Below are 16,849 nucleotides of genomic sequence, written 5' to 3'. Positions count from 1 at the left end.
AATGAAACATTTCATAACATGCTTATGGAATTGAATGGTCCTATTTCACCTATCATCTCTCACTACACTACTATTCTGGTATTACAGTAAAGTGTCCTCACAGACGCATGTGGAAACACGGGAGTGTCCAATTACACTAGCCAATGTCAGCATGACAGGTCATTACATCTCTAGCTCTGACACCACGGGCAAAGGACACTAAAAAAACTAAAATATGATTATAATAATAAGAATACGCACCAGCCACTTAAAATTCCCCATCACTCCTAGATGACGTGTTGACCAGAGTACTGAATCATTCATTCCTTCCAATTAGTGACATGACAGGCCACAGGTTTCATTAACCACACAGAGAGAAGAGGCGACAGCAAAATGCAAACGAAATTGGCAGAGAAAGGGAGGTGAGCTTACTGAATCAAATCCCATTCCAAAAGGCAGATAAATAAAGTATCTGAAGAGCGAAAGGAGAGGGGAACAGGAGGCGAGAGGAGAGAGTACATGGCCATTTGATAATTGCAAAGGTTCTCACTAAATCTAGCCCAACGTCTTTAGCTTTCAAAGTCTCTGCTCTTATCAATCGACATGCATTCTGAATATTTCAAATCAGTTTTCAGTCATTTACGGTCAATGTACCCGTCTCGCATGGCTACATTGGAGGGGAACTGCAAGGGAAATAAAACCTGCCTCTGCTTATGTTATAAGCTGCAGCAGCAGGAGCTATTAGCAGGACTGTGAGGATAAAGAACCTGGGTAGCACCCTTGTTTCTCTTTCCCAGCCTTTGAGAGGTATAGCTCTGGGCAGTTAGGATTGTCATCCCTGAATACCTCACTGAGAACCCATACTTAGGGCTGGGATGTTAGGGTTGTCAGACCGGCTTTAGATGGCACAGAGTGATATGCAGCTATCCTGCTGGGCCCCTCCAGGCGTACACAGCCACACACATTGCCTGTGTGCCCCCAGCATCCACTCCTGAATCCTGAGTCCGGGTCAACACTGATAAATCAGTGACCTAGCCTAAGCTCAACTCAGCCAGATTGCTACAAGACAAGCCCTCATTAGTGTGTGTGTTTGCATACATGCATGTGTGTGTGTGTGTGTGTGTGTGTGTGTTATTGGACTTATTAGTACCAGTCATTCATTATTTTAACCAACACTTTATCACACCAACACAAGTGCAAAACAGTGCTGTAGGTCTTCTTCACCTCTCCAGACCTCCTCCTTAACCATCCATTCTCATTACAGAGCTGGATACTTTGTGATACAGCCTGGTTCGATTCCAGTCGGGATTGAGAGTCCCATAGGGCGGCGCACAATTGGCCCAGCATTGTCCGGATTAGGGTTTGGCCGGGGTAGGCCGTCAATGTAAATAAGAATTTGTTCTTAACTGATTAAATAAATAAAATACTTGAGAGCTTTGCTTATCAGTTATACATCTGACTGTAAGGAAGGATTAATGATATTAATCTAAAGAGATTAACAATCACTCCCCAATTTACACTCCCCCTAAAAAAGGTATTTACAAGGCCTCCTGAGTGGCACAGTGGTCTAAGGAACTGCATCGCAGTGCTTGAGGCATCACTACAGACCCGGGTTTGATCCCAGGCGGTGTTGCAGCCGGCCACGACCGGGAGACCCATGAGGCAGCATTGGCCCAGCGTTGTCCGGGTAGGAGGAGGGTTTGCACCATCGCGCTCTAGCAACTCCTGTGGCAGGGGCGTGCATGGGCGTGCGTGCGTGCATGCTGACACGGTCGCCAGTTGTACTGTGTTTCCTCTGACACATTGGTGCGGCTGGGTTCCGGGTTAAGCGAGCAGTGTGTCAAAAAGCAGTGCGGCTTGGCAGGGTCGTGTTTCGGAGGACGCATGGCTCTCGACCTTCGCCTCTCCCGAGTCCGTACGGGAGTTGCAGTGATGGGAGACATACAGCCAATAGGTCTATCTCCATATCATTGCTACAGAGGCCTTGATCTAGGATCAATCCCCCTGTCCATGTAATCTTATTTATTTTGATCTAAAAGTAAAAACTTATCCTAGATCAGCACTCGTACTCTGAGATATTTGATATGGCCCCAGATGGATACTTATAGCGTTTTACTCTATTTTATTTATATTATTAACTGGATTTTTGGGAAAGAGCTTTCAAGCAAGCATTTCACTGAACTGTTTTACACCTGTTGTATCCTGTGCACGTGGAGAACAAACTTTGAAACTTAATAGGTATTGCAAAGGTGTAGTGAGTCTATGTACCTGATACTCGTTAGGCCAGAAGGTACTGACAGCCAGCTCAGCCCGGAGCCAGTCCTTCCCGGTGTAGCTGGTCACATTCCAGATGGGATTAGCTAGGGGACCTTTGTTAACCTTCACCAGGATGTTCAGCGTCCCCGGGCTGGAGCCATCTTGGGTGTACAATAAGTAGTTGAAGTCAATACAGTGGGTGTCGTTTTCCTTCATTACTGGCAGCTGAATGCGGGCCTTCTCTCCGGCATCGTGCTGGGAGGAGTCCACCATCATGTAAGAACCTGAGGGGGGATAGGAGAAAGAGAAGATGGGGCATTATAGGACATGGAGAGAAGAAGGGCCTAGAGTCAGACTCTCAACGAGCCAAGGCTTACCCACTCCACTTTAAGTGGTCCAATCCCACTGGGCACACACTGGTTGAATCAACGTTGTTTCCACGTCAATTCAATTAGATTACGTAAAACCAACGTGGAATAGATGTTGAATTTACATCTGTACCCAGTGGGATGTTTCTTAGTAGACAACTTTGAGTAAAGACCAAACAAAGAGAAATGTTTCAAAGGACATTTAATTGATTGAATAATGTTTGATCCACTAAATGAGAACAAATAAGATTATTTTTTGAAAATGTACATGTAGAGTTCAGTGCAGGTCACTTACCTTTGAAGGAACAAACTACACTGAACAAAAATATAAATGCAACATGTAAAGTCCTGGTCCCATGTTTCATGAGTTGTAATAAAATATCCCAGAAATGTTCCATATGCACAAAAAACTTTTTTTTCTCTCTAATTTTGTGCACAAATTTGTTTAAATCCCTGTTAGTGAGCATTTGATCCTTTGTCAAGGAGGATAATTTCTGTCTGTAAATAAAGTCCTTTTGTGGGTAAAAACTCATTCTGATTGGCTGGGCCTGGTTCCCAAGGGGGTGGATCTATCCCCTCTAAGGTCCACCCATGGCTGTGCCCCTGCCCAGTCATGTGAAATCCATAGATTAAGGCCTAATGAATTCATTTCAATTGACTGATTTCCTTATGTGAACGGTAACTTAGCAAAATCTTTGAAATTGTTGCATGTTGCGTATATATTTTTGTTCAGTATATAATCAAAATCCATTTTGCTGATATTCCCTTAAGCAAGACACCAAGGCCTCATTTCAAAACCATTCGTCACAAAAACAGTACACCTGTTCAACATTTTCAGGCCTGCCAAATCAATGAATCCAATTCAAGCTCAGTTCTAATGATTCATATTGCAACAAAACTCTGACACAACATTGTGTGTATAGCTCTAAGCAAAGATACATTTGTAAGAAATCTTTTAGGAACCCATCTGGCAGTGTTTTATATGTGCTGTGTTTTTTTTTAAATGAAGATGATTTGCTGTGAAGTGGACGATATTTTCAAGACAGTGGTTTGAATGATTTATCTGCTTACATCTAGGTAGGGCGAATACACAGAAAACAGGAGGGTCTTTGGAGTGATGCAGTAGTATACAATACCAGTCAAAAGTTTGGACACACTTACTCATTCAAGGGGTTTTCATTATTTTTACTATAAAATAAGTGAAGACATCAAAACTATGAAATAACACATACGGAATCATGTAGTAACCAAAAACGTTTGAGATTCTTCAAGGAAGCCACCCTTTGCCTTGATGACAGCTTTGCACACTCTTGGCATTCTCTCAACTAGCTTCATGAGGTAGTCACATGGAATGCATTTCAATTAACAGGTGTGCCTTGTTAAAAGTTAATTTGTGGAAATTGTTTAATTCTTAATGCGTTTGATCCAATCAGTTGCGTTGTGACAAGGTAGGGTTGGTATACAGATGATAGCCCTATTTGGTAAAAGACCAAGTCCATATTATGGCAAGAACAGCTCAAATAAGCAAAGAGAAACGACATCATCACTTTAAGACATTAAGGTCAGTCAATGCGGAAAATTCCAATAACTTAAGTTTCTTCAAGTGCAGTCGCAAGAACCATCAAGCAATATGATATGATGAAACTGGCTCTCATGAGGACCGCCACAGGAAAGGAAGGCCCAGAGTTACTTCTGCTGCAGAGGATAAGTTCATTAGAGTTATTAGCCTCAGAAATCTGCAATTAAATGCACTTCAGATTGCATGCCAAACAGATGCTTCACAGAGTTCAAGTAACAGACATCTCAACGTCAACTGTTTAGAGGGGACTGCGTGAATCAGGCCTTCATGGTCGAATTGCTGCAAAGAAACCACTACTATCAAACAAGAAAATTACATAACAATAACGAGGCTATATACAGTGGGTAAGATAAGATAGCAAGACTAACTACATTTTCAGATAATAGATTTTTCTAATGTTGACAATCATTTTCATTTTAAGTTAAAGTGTACTGTTAGCTAGCTAGGTAACATTAGCTGGCTGGCTCGCTAGCTAACATTATGTGTATGATCTTATTATTCGTATCTCAGAGCCATTTGCTTTGCTAGTTATAGCCTAATGTTAGCTAGCTAACGTTGAACCTGGTTGGTTAGCTACCTGCAGATTCATGCAGGGGGGTAACGTCATGAGTTGGGATTATGGTTCATTGTTTACCTAGCTACATGTCTTAACAAAAGACTCCATCCACTATGCAACTAACCATTTCAATAGAATGTCACTGCGACAACTGTTGTAGACGTAGCTGGTAAATTCGCTCTGGTTATCTACTCTGATTTCAGAGCATTCTCGTCTGAGTGTGCCAGAGCGCAGAATAACTGACGAATTTACAAAACCTCAACACCCGTTGAATATGGCCGGTGTTAGTAAACGTTGGCAAAAAAAGCGTAAATTGTTGCCAGAAGCACAGTTGCAGTCACCAACGCTCTGGATAAATTAAAACAGCACAATCAGCTCTGCTAGGGTGAGTAAAATGGTCAGTGTGCTGTTCTCTCATTTGTGTCTGGAAGTAGCTAGCAAACTAGCCAAAGTTAGCTTGGGTGCTTGACTGCTGATGTTGGACAGAACGCTCGGATCAACCCTTAAAGAGATGGGTGGGGCTAAAGCTTAAGAGGGTGTGAACAACGCTGAATGGGTGTAGACAAAGAAAAGCATTCCCGAATAGCTAATTGTTTAAAAGGTATACATTTCCAAACATTTCAATTGAAGACCTTTGAAATGTTTTGTGCTCAAAGGCAGGTTTTGTCATTGGGAACAATGGGAGTTTGACTGTTCAAGGTTTGTTTTTGGAAAACATACAAGAAAGCCTTCCTCCCCAAAGCTAGGCGGTCGGCCTTCCCCTCTCAACACCCCCCTCCCCCTCTCTACACCCTCCTTTACGGACTGTTCAAGGCCAGGCAGGTGTTTCTCATCAAGGTATAAAATAAACATGAGGCCTAAAAAAAACATGTCTGTTTCTCTCATGCGTTACTTCTTTATGATAGAGCGATCAGCAAGCTGTTAGAGGAAAAACTAAAGAAATGGCAACAGAGCTACAGTCAAAAGGTGTTGGCAATTCTATTTCGCAAAACTATGATTTATTTATTTATTTCACTTTCCCACTAAAGCTCAAACAAAGGAAGTCCAAAGTTGAACAAGATCAATACTTTTTTGTTCTGAGAGGGAAATAATTGTACAGCAATAATGAAAGTGGGAGTAATGGGAATACTTTTCTAAACAGCGTTTGAAATCAGCATTGATTCATGTAGATTGAAAACAAACAAATTCACCACCTTTCTTCTGTTTGTGCCTCCAATAAAACTTGAACATGATAGTTTGTCACCTCTGAATTACACAGTCTAGTAAATATATTTTGTCTGATTTATAACTGATACCACATTTGATTTCAGAAGAACCACTTCGGCCCCTTAGAATAGCGTTTTTTACTTGAGGCATGACATCCATGACAAACCAAGATCAAGTAATGTCTCAACAAAGGCGAAATCTGTTAAACCAATCAATGACATCAGGGCCAGAACCCTTCTCAGATTTATAAGCAGTGTTTCAGGATGCAGCTGGGTCCACTCTTAAACCACGGCTGAAAACACCAGAAACCAGGCCTCCACTCAACTGCTGCTTTACGACAGATTACAAACCCCCATTCTCTAAAAAGCAACAACCTGCAATTAAGATCAGTTGAGTACAGCGCTGCTCTGCCACAAAGCACTGGTTTCTCAATGGTGTCAGGGGAGGGAGTGCCACAGACTGGTGCTGCGGTGGTATTCCTCTGCAGAGCTCCAGAACATTGGATCTGATAAAGCCTTTGGCCTGGGGAACAGGGGAAGGCCTAAGGCCTCAGTCTACATCAACTCTGGACCAGATAAATTCAGCTGAAATATGAGATTCTCAAAAGGTAGAACAGCTCATTCACTTCAGGGGGGGGGGGGGGGGGGGGGGGGTGATTAAGTTCTTGATCATAATTCAACCTCCACAAAGAATGAATTTATGTCAATTTAATTTACTTCTGAAAGTTGTTTAACTTCTCTTGGGTAGGGGGCAGCATTCGGAATATTGGATGAAAAGCATGCCCAAATTAAACTGCCAGCTACTCATCCCCAGAAGATAAGATATGCATATTATTAGTAGATTTGGATAGAAAACACTCTGAAGTTTCTTAACCTGTCTAGGATCAGCGTGGCGCTAGCGGCACACCCCCCCCCCCCCCCACTGAAAAACCAGTGCCGCGAAATTCAAAAAAAATATTTTTTTAAAATATTTAACTTTCACACATTAAAGTCCAATACAGCTAATGAAAGACACAGATCTTGTGAATCCAGTCAACATTTCCGATTTTTAAAATGTTTTACAGGGAAGACACAATATGTAAAGATGTACATCTATTACCTAAAAACACATTAGCATAATCCACCATCTTTTATTTGTCCACCAACACCAGTAGCCATCACCAATTCGGCTAAACTAAGATATTTATAGCCCCTAACCAACAAAAAAACTCATTAGATGACAGTCTGATAACATATTTATGGTATGGGATAGGTTTTGTTAGAAAAAAGTGCATATTTCAGGTAGATGGCATAGTTTACAATTGCACCCACCATCACAAATGGACTAGAATAATTACAATGAGCAACGTGTTTACCTAACTACTAATCATCAAACATTTCGTAAAAATACACAGCATACACGAATCGAAAGACACAGATCCTGTGAATACAGATAATATTTCAGATTTTCTAAGTGTCTTACAGCGAAAACACAATAAATCGTTATATTAGCTTAGCACATAGCAATTAGCAGCCCAGCATTGATTCTAGCCAAAGTGAGCGATAAAAGTCAACATCGCCAAAAGATATTAATTTTTTCACTAACCTTCTCAGAATTCTTCCGATGACACTCCTGTAACATCACATTACAACATGCATATACAGTTTGATCGAAAATGTTTATATTTAGCCCCCAAAATCATGGTTAGACAATGTGAAATGTAGCTCAGTTGGTCAGAAAATGTCCTTGCGCCACTTAGACAGTGATCTACTCTTATACATAAATACTCATAAACGTGACTAAAAAATACAGGGTGGACAGGGATTGATAGACAATTTAATTCTTAATACAATTGCGTTATTACATTTTTTAATTTATCCTTACTTTTCAATACAGTTTGCGCCAAGCGAAGCTACGTCAAAAAACATGGCGTCCTAAGCCACTAAAATGTTTCGACAGAAACACGATTTATCATAATAAAAATGTCCTACCTTGAGCTGTTCTTCCATCAGTATCTTGGGCAAAGGATCCTTTCTTGGGAGAAATCGTCTTTTGGTGGAAAGCTGTCCTCTTGCCATGTGGAAATGTCAACTGCGTTCGGGATGAACTGAAAAGCGTGCCCAACTTTTCACATCGTTGCAAAAATAAATGTCCCAAAATCGCACTAAACGGATATAAATTGCTATAAAACGCTTTAAATTGACTACCTTATGATGTTTTTAACTCCTATAACGAGTGAAAAGATGACCGGAGAAATATAACAGGCTAAACTAACGCTTGGAACAAGTGCGCGCCGGTGTCCTCTTGGCTCATGACGCAGCTCCCAAAGAATGACTAGCTTCAGGGTTTTTTCATTTGTAGGGCCTGTGAACGCGCAATCGACCCCGTTGGAATCGTCATCACGTAAAGGCATCCAGGGGAAGACGTAAGAAGTGTCCGTATAGTCATAGCAACGACAGTGCCCTTTTAAATGACTTCAGAACAGTGGCCAACATTTCTCAAATCTGACTCCATGTCAGGGAAATTGCTGTAGAATGGGCTCTGTTCCACTTAGAGACAAAATTTCAACTCCTATAGAAACTATAGACTGTTTTCTATCCAATAATAATAATAATATGCATATTGTACGATCAAGGATTTTGTGGGAAGCCGTTTAAAAAATTAGCCAAATTAGCATAAGTAGTCTAAACAGCGCCCCCATCCCCAACAGGTTAAACTGTTTGAATCATGTCTGTGAGTATAACAGAACTTCTTTAGCAGGCAAAACCCCGAGGACAAACCATTCAGATTTATTTTTTTGAGGTCACTCTCTTTAATGAGGTTTCATTGAGAAACCAGATTTCTAAGGGACCTTCTTGCAGTTCCTACCACTTCCACTGGATGTCAACAGTCTTTAGAAATTGGTTGAGGTTATTCCTTTGTGTAATGAAGAAGTACGGCCATCTTGAATCAGGGTCACTTGTTGTGTCCTGTTTTTAGAGGCGCATGACCAGAAGGCTAGCTACAGTTTGTTTTAATCCTGTATTGAACACAGATCATCCCGTCTTCAATTTTATCGATTATTTACGTAAAACAATACCTAAAGTTGTATTACAAAAGTAGTTAGAAATGTTTTGGCAAAGTTTACAGGTAACCTTTGAGATATTTTGTAGTGACATTTCACAATTGGGAACCGTTTTTTTTCTGGATCCAACGCGCCAAATAAATTGACATTTTGGATATATATCGACGGAATTAATCGAACAAAAGGACCATTTGTGATGTTTATGGGACATATTGGAGTGCCAACAACAGAAGCTCGTCAAAGGTAAGGCATTAATTAAATTTTTTATTTCTGCGTTTTGTGTTGCGTCTGCAGGGTTGAAATATGCTTCTCTCTCTTTGTTTACAATGGTGCTATCCTCAGATAATAGTATCGTTTGCTTTCGCCGAAAAGCCTATTTGAATTCTGACATGTTGGCTGGATTCACAACCAGTGTAGCTTTAATTTGGTATCTTTCATGTGTGATTTAATGAAAGTTAGATTTTTATAGTAATTTTTATAGTAATTAATTTGAATTTGGCGCTCTGCATTTTCTCTGGCTTTTTGCCAAGTGAGACAGTAGCGTCCCGCCTAAACTCAGATTTTTGGATATAAATATGAACTTTACCGAACAAAACATACATGTATTGTGTAACATGAAGTCCTATGAGTGTCATCTGATGAAGATCATCAAAGGTTAGTGATAAATTTTATCTCTATTTCTGCTTTTTGTTACTCCTCTCTTTGGCTGGAAAAATGGCTGTCTTTTTCTGTGACTTGGCTCTAACCTAACATAATCGTTTGGTGTGCTTTCGTCGTAAAACCTTTTTGAAATCAGACACTTTGGCTGGATTTACAACAAGTGTATCTTTAAAATGGTGTAAAATATTTGTATGATTGAGGAATTTAAATTATGGGATTTCTGTTGTTTTGAATTTGGCGCCCTGCAGTTTCACTGGCTGTTGACGAAGTGGGACGCTACCGTCCCACATACCCTAGTGAGGTTAAGAAGTGTGAGCCAACAGTTTATAAAATTTCATGCATTATGTTTGACTCAAGTAAATGAGCATACCACTCATATCCAACACCATACAGACTTTTCAATATTGCGCTGCAGATCAAAAGCAGATGTTTATGCCTGGTGGTGTTTGTAGTGAAAACCCGATAGCCATTCACATCAGAGCCGCTTTGTTCGAGCTAACCGAACACAATCTCCTCTCCTCTTTATGTCAATGTATACAGTTCATCACAAGGTGTCAAAGCAGCTGGAGTGTCTCTCTCTCTCTCTAAATGTTTTCATCAAGAGTCACATTTATTTAGTTTCCAAGCTATAGCACACAATATTTTACATATAGCAGGTTTTTAAAGGACCAAAGAGGGTCTGCTTCGTGTTGAAATTTTTGCCATGGGGAAAAAAACGCAATACTGGTATCATCACAGCCCTAGAAATGGCACCACAGCTTCCAGTAAACAGTCACTTTCATAACTAAGGATTTCAGGGGGTTTAAAAAAATTCTTAGAAGTCGCCAAAGTTCCGCCACATGTCTTCAACAGGCACAACCACAGAGTTTAAAATTACAATGAAGAAAATAGGGATAAAACAGACAATAGTACTCTACCAACAAAACTACACACAAAACAACTTGTACTGCAGTTTACTACCCAATAACACGAAGTCATAAAAACAATTTCCCCAGCTAAGTGGAGCCTTGTAGTGTTGGCAGACTTGGCACACTGTTTCTGTTCCAACTGTAAAAATCCTACTTATTTTCCATCCTTCCATCCTTCTATCCAATTTTGCTGTTATATCAGCGTTCATGCAGAGATTAGTTATGTTTTGGAAAGCATATAAAAAACAACCCAAGAAAGACTAAATGGGAAGAATATCGTTGCTAGATTTAGACAATACAACCTAAAATTGAATATAACAGGGTATAATTTTATTTCCTATTACTTAACAAGTACTCATCCAAAGGCGGAATATTGAAAAAAATATGTATTTTAGAGCAGAGCTTTCAACTTCACATCAATGTCAGGTATCCAGAGGATGAATGCCAGTCCACAAGATGGCTGTCACCCAAATGGCCTCAACCGCAAGCAGTACAGTCACGTGAGTTACAAAGGAAACAGAGATAAAAATATTCAGCCAATTCAAAACATGCTTCTTTTTTTAAAGGGACTCTACTCTAACAGTGCAAAAAAAGCAGGCTTCACCTCGTAATACACTGCTCTGCCTCACATTAGGGATGAGCCTGTATTGACAGGGGAGATGTAGGTCTACCCAGGAGCACCAGTACTCAGAGAGAGAGGCATGGGGTTTGACATAATGGTGCAGTCAGTGTTCTACACCCACTCAGCATCTCCAATGGGAGGCTAAATAGACCTACAGGGGCTGACACTGGCACAGGACTGAGCCAAGCCTGAGCCGAGCCTAACCGCACCAGGGCCAAGCTATAAGCACAGCTCCAAATTAATATTGATTGCGGGAGTCTCAAGCATTTGTGGTCTTCAGAAAGATAAGGAAGGAAGGTTTCTGCGTGGTAAATAGCACTTGTTATCTTCTCATGGGAACTCCCTGATGGGTTTGCTTTTCATCCTCCCTGGCTGAGAAAGTATGTTAAGCTACTTTATGATAAAGCTTATTTCATTTGCGAGATCTGGTTGCTAGCTGGAAAACATAGGAGGCTCATTTATTTATTTATTTACCGTTATTTTACCAGGTAAGTTGACTGAGAACACGTTCTCATTTGAAGCCACGACCTGGGGAATAGTTACAGGGGAGAGGAGGGGAATGAATGAGCCAATTGTAAACTGGGGATTATTAGGTGACCATGATGGTTTGAGGGCCAGATTGGGAATTTAGCCAGGACACCGGGGTTAACACCCCTACTCTTACGATAAGTGCCATGGGATCTTTAATGACCTCAGAGAGTCAGGACACCCGTTTAACGTCCCATCCGAAAGAGGGCACCCTACACAGGGCAGTGTCCCCAATCACTGCCCTGGGGCATTGGAATATTTTTTAGACCAAAGGAAAGAGTGCCTCCTACTGGCCCTCCAACACCACTTCCAGCAGCATCTGGTCTCCCATCCAGGGACTGACCAGGACCAACCCTGCTTAGCTTCAGAAGCAAGCCAGTAGTGGTATGCAGGGTGAAATCATGCTGGAGCTCTGTTTGCTTCGTTATGAGGGGGGGAGTGGTCCTTCAGTCAACCTCATGTCCTTTCACCTATTAATATAGAGGATCTCAGCTAGAGAACCCCTCACATTCTTCTCAGGCAACCACAATGTGGGAATATTCTAGTTAGTCACTACATAGGTCTCTCTGAAGTAATTGATTATCCAGCCCATTTACAAGGGGGGTTTACAAAAAGGTGAGGATTTTTTGGCTAGCGAGATAATCATTCCACCTGCTTTAGTTTACGCTTGAAGTCATGATGAATGAAACAACGATTTTCTCTCATTATCACTGCTATAGCGAATTTTCAAACAAACCCGACAGGCCCGGTAATGGAACTAATTCCCATTGGAATGGAAGCCAACTCATGCCTCCTCTTTAGATTAAATGAACATCTGCTATAATGTTCGCTGCACCGTCTCTACCTGAGAAACTAGGTGATTAAATGTAACTGACATAGTTAAGCACCACAGAGGAACAAAGGAAAACTACTGTGTCATCCTCCAACAATGGTAGGACAAAGATCCTCAGAGCCAGAACTATCACTGTTAGACATGTTATATGCTATTGCTTTTTCCTCATGCCATCTTTCAACACTACAGTGACAAGTGCAATGTAGTTCTGTCCCATAATAAATTCCTCAAATGTCTTAACTGCGAGAGAAGTTTAACCAGATATTTCTGGTTTCCGGTCAAGTCGTGTTGTAAAATGTGCCCAGCCATCATTTTTGGACCAGACAAAGGCATATGACAGCCTTATTGTGGAACATTGTAATGAGACACAACCTTGTTCAGACAATCTGCTGATTACCTTCTCTGTTCCCTTGCATGATTAATTACCTTCCGTCTTATTAATTGGGAAATTTTGCTGAAAGTGAAATGCTTTAATGTCCTATGCACATCACTCCTGTCTGAATGCAAGTGATTACGCTGTGGAGAGGTGAATAGGCAAGGTCGCAGGGCCCATGCTCTCCACGTACTCACAACGCCGCCTTCCCTGATCTTATTTAAAAGCCTTCATTATTCCGTGTATGACAGTGTTCAAACCTAACTAGAAATTTTGCTGCTGAGCACAAAGCTTTTTCTCTCTACCCGGGAAATTAAAAAAACTTTTTCATTACAATTGTGAAAGGTTGGAATTAAGACTCTATTGTGAGAAGTAACAAAGACAGAAGACCAGAAGGCCCTGAGATTAATTTCCTTCTATCTATTCATTGTTTCACATTCCTTCCTTCTCTCCAAAAGGAGCTGCTCTCTGCATTTCCCTCATTAGCTACACTTACTCTGGTCAGTTTACAAATTAGCCAAACAGTCTACTTCCCTTGTTGGAAGCACTAAATAGATGGCCCTGCACATTTAGCTGCAAATATGAGTCTAAAAAAACCTCTGTTGGTTTTTCTACATAGCAGGTGTTGGGAACCTGGTGTGGTGGCCTTGATCGTGTTTGCCTAATGAACAACCAATATTCATTAGGTTTGTGGACATGGTGGCAGAGTTAGTCTCACCTTGGGGCAGTTCAGATGACAAGTATGGCACTTCCTGTGCGCTGACATGGGTCCAGTCAAAGTCGTCATAGGGATCCTGCTGGTAGTCACACTGGGCTGGGCCATCGTCAAATGTACAGCCACCTGGAAGGACAAAAACATGAGTTAATTTACTTGGTTAACCCCCTATTGTCGATTAATAACATTGTTTATTTTATTAATTTACAACAGCTGAGCCGAGTGGTTCCTCTGAGCAGTGGTAGAAAAGGTACTCAATTGTCATACTCGAGTATAAGTAAAGATACTTTAATAGAAAATGTCTCAAGTAAAAGAGAACGTCACCCAGTAAAATACGAGAGTAAAAGTCTAAAAGTATTTGATTTTAAATATACTTAACTATTAAAAGAACATGTCGTTTATAAAATATACTTAAGTATCAAAAGTAAAAATCATTTTAATTATTATAATATTTTTTTTACCGATAGCCAGGGGCAGACTCCAACACTCAGACATAATTTACAAACAAAGAATGTTTGTTTAGTGAGTCCGCCAGATCAGAGGCAGTAGGGATGACCAGGGATGGTCTCTTTATAAGTGCGTGAATTTGACTTTTTTCCTGTCTTGCTAAGCATTCAAAATGTAACGAGTACTTCAGGGAAAATGTATGGAGTAAAAAGTACATTATTTTCTTTCGGAATGTAGTGAAGAAAAAGTTGTCAAAAATATAAATAGTAAAGTATAGATACCCCAAAAAACAACTTAAGTAGTACTTTTTTAAAAGTATTTTAACTTAAGTACTTTACAACACTGCCTCTGAGTACCAGGCAGTATAGGCCTTCTATCCCCCTTCCTACCCAGATTGAGTCTCCTCTGTTGGGCAATTCAGCATGTGCTAAGATCTGACAAGTGAGTAAGCATGAGGAGGCCAGGCCACCAGACAGCTCTGTCACACAGCTCTCTCCTTTTTGAGTTTCAGGCATAACTTGGAGCCAGTCATCTGTGAGATGGTATGCAACAACAAAGGCCCTCCTGCAGGCCCTGTCTGGAAGTCGACATGTCAGAGGCCCTGAGCCGAGCAGAGTGGAGAGGAGAGACAGGCCTCTAATGACTTTGACATGGGTGCCTGATACATGTAGCCAATTCCACCTGAGGTCACTGGTGGCTTATGGGAAGAGATACTCATTCCAAGTTCTCTAGATGAATCATAGCTTGTTGCCGGAGAAGAGTGAGGAAGAATAACGCCGAACACAATCCTCTGAGTGTTCTAGCAAGCTATGAAACTGAACTGCCAGGTCTGTATTTAATGGTAAAAGTTGAACATGGGTAAGTGTAGGTTAAAATCCCAATGACCGGAAAGGCGCATATCAATGACCCGTACCTCTCTGCTCATTACCAGGAGAGAGTTCTTCACAAATGGAAAAAGGTCACCCTATCTGGGTACAACCGCTGACCTTTCAAACCTCAGTGATGGCACAGAGAAACATCACCATTTGCATTTTAATTCCACGACAAAAACAGATGCTAATTAACACTGGCTAACAGAAGGTTATAGCTAAAATAAAATGATGTTCTAATTCCCACAGGAGGATGCACTGTGTTTACTAAGATATCAGAACCTCAAATGAGGTTCTCATTTGAAACTCCAGTCATCCAGAAACTCCAAACATCAAGCGGACACTCAGAATTGAAGTTAACATTGACTCATCTTTCTTTTTTTATTTCTTTTTAATTTTTATCCCATTTTCTCCCCAATTTTCGTGGTATCCAATCACTAGTAATTAATACCTTGTCTCATCGCTACAACTCCCGTACGGGCACGGGAGAGACGAAGGTCGAAAGCCATGCGTCCTCCGAAGCACAACCCCACCAGCCGTACTGCTTCTTAACACAGCGCGCCTCCAACCCGGAAGCCAGCCGCACCAATGTGTCGGAGGAAACACCGTGTACCTGGCCCCCTTGGTTGGCGCGCACTGCGCCCGGCCCGCCACAGGAGTCGCTGGAGCGCAATGAGACAAGGATATCCCTACCGGCCAAACCCTCCCTACCCTGGACGACGCTATGCCAATTGTGCGTCGCCCCACGGACCTCCCGGTCGGCCGGCTGCGACAGAGCCTGGGCGCGAACCCAGAGACTCTGGCCACCCGGGAGGCATTGACTCATCTTTCCAAGGGTTAATTAAAGTGGGGTGGAATAAACCAAAGAGATCGACTAGGCTACATCTTAGCAATGAGAACAAATCAAAGCTAGAGTCACTTCCAGACAGGGTGTCCCTGGACATCATTTCCTGAGTAATACAGGAATTTACCATTGACAAAGAGGAAAATCACATTACAGAATTAATAACTTTATAATTTATCTGCAGATGATCGATGTCTGGCGCTCAAAAATCATTTGTAACAGTATGCAAATCAAATGAATGGCTCTTCAGATATGCGATTCGGTTCCCGACTTTCACCAAAAAGAGCCGTTCAAATATAGGCATACGTTCTCAAATGACCCAGCACTATTGTTGCGCAGCTGTTCCTAAACCATGCTTGAAACTCCGGTTGTAACTGAATTTGTAAAACGATGATATTCGTGCAATTGAAGGAGTAAATAAATAAAATGGTCGCAATGGAAAACAGGGACCCCACCCTTTTTTAACAAAGGCCCAAACTACTTTAAATACATTTTCCAAAACTGCTTTCAAAGTGTTTTCCCGCGATTGCATTAAGAATGGTTCTGCATTGACTGCTTGTCAGAATACATGTTTCCCTCCCTATCATAACTTGAATGTGCCTCGAAATTAATATTTCTCTCACATAGAACACACAACAACAAGTCGACTAGGTAAATAGGTCAAATATTCTACTATGGGGTTGTCTGATTTTGTTTTAATAATATTATATGCTAAAAATAGTAGCACTGGAAAATGACATCCTGAGTGATGGAGTAAAGGCTTTGAATTACTTAACAGCAGCTACAGTAGGTTACACACCGCTGTCTGAATTGAGCGCCGCGGCGCATTCTAGGCTATTTAATTCCTTTCATCTGTACATCGGCCTGTCAGTAACAATGATGCATGTCAGTTCAGTGCATACAGCGTAACGGGTTAAATCAAATTTGGGAATATTTACTGAACAAAAATATAAATGCAACACATAAAGTGTGGGTCCCATGTTTCATGAGCTGAAATAAAAGATCCCAGAAATGTTCCATATGCACAAATAGCTTATTGCTCTAAAATGTTGTGCACCAATTGT

The 16,849-nt window shown here is 41.2% G+C and overlaps 1 protein-coding gene across 21 annotated transcripts in view; it reads right to left on the bottom strand.

The window, feature by feature from the left end:
* Positions 1–16,849, bottom strand: part of LOC129817527 (receptor-type tyrosine-protein phosphatase kappa-like) — a 183,833-nt gene that overhangs the window by 115,803 nt on the left and 51,181 nt on the right. For all 21 annotated transcript variants that reach the window (XM_055872878.1, XM_055872876.1, XM_055872875.1 and 18 more), the window contains 2 exons: positions 13,629–13,751; positions 2,248–2,519 (listed from right to left, as the gene is read on the bottom strand). In XM_055872878.1, coding sequence (XP_055728853.1) covers positions 2,248–2,519; positions 13,629–13,751 — 395 coding nt within the window. The remainder of the gene's footprint in view (positions 1–2,247; positions 2,520–13,628; positions 13,752–16,849) is intronic.

Source organism: Salvelinus fontinalis, chromosome 20 (assembly GCF_029448725.1).
Source record: "Salvelinus fontinalis isolate EN_2023a chromosome 20, ASM2944872v1, whole genome shotgun sequence".
NCBI lineage: Eukaryota > Metazoa > Chordata > Actinopteri > Salmoniformes > Salmonidae > Salvelinus > Salvelinus fontinalis.
The sequence above is the reverse complement of the archived record's forward strand: the minus strand, read 5'-3'. Positions and strand labels throughout refer to the sequence as shown.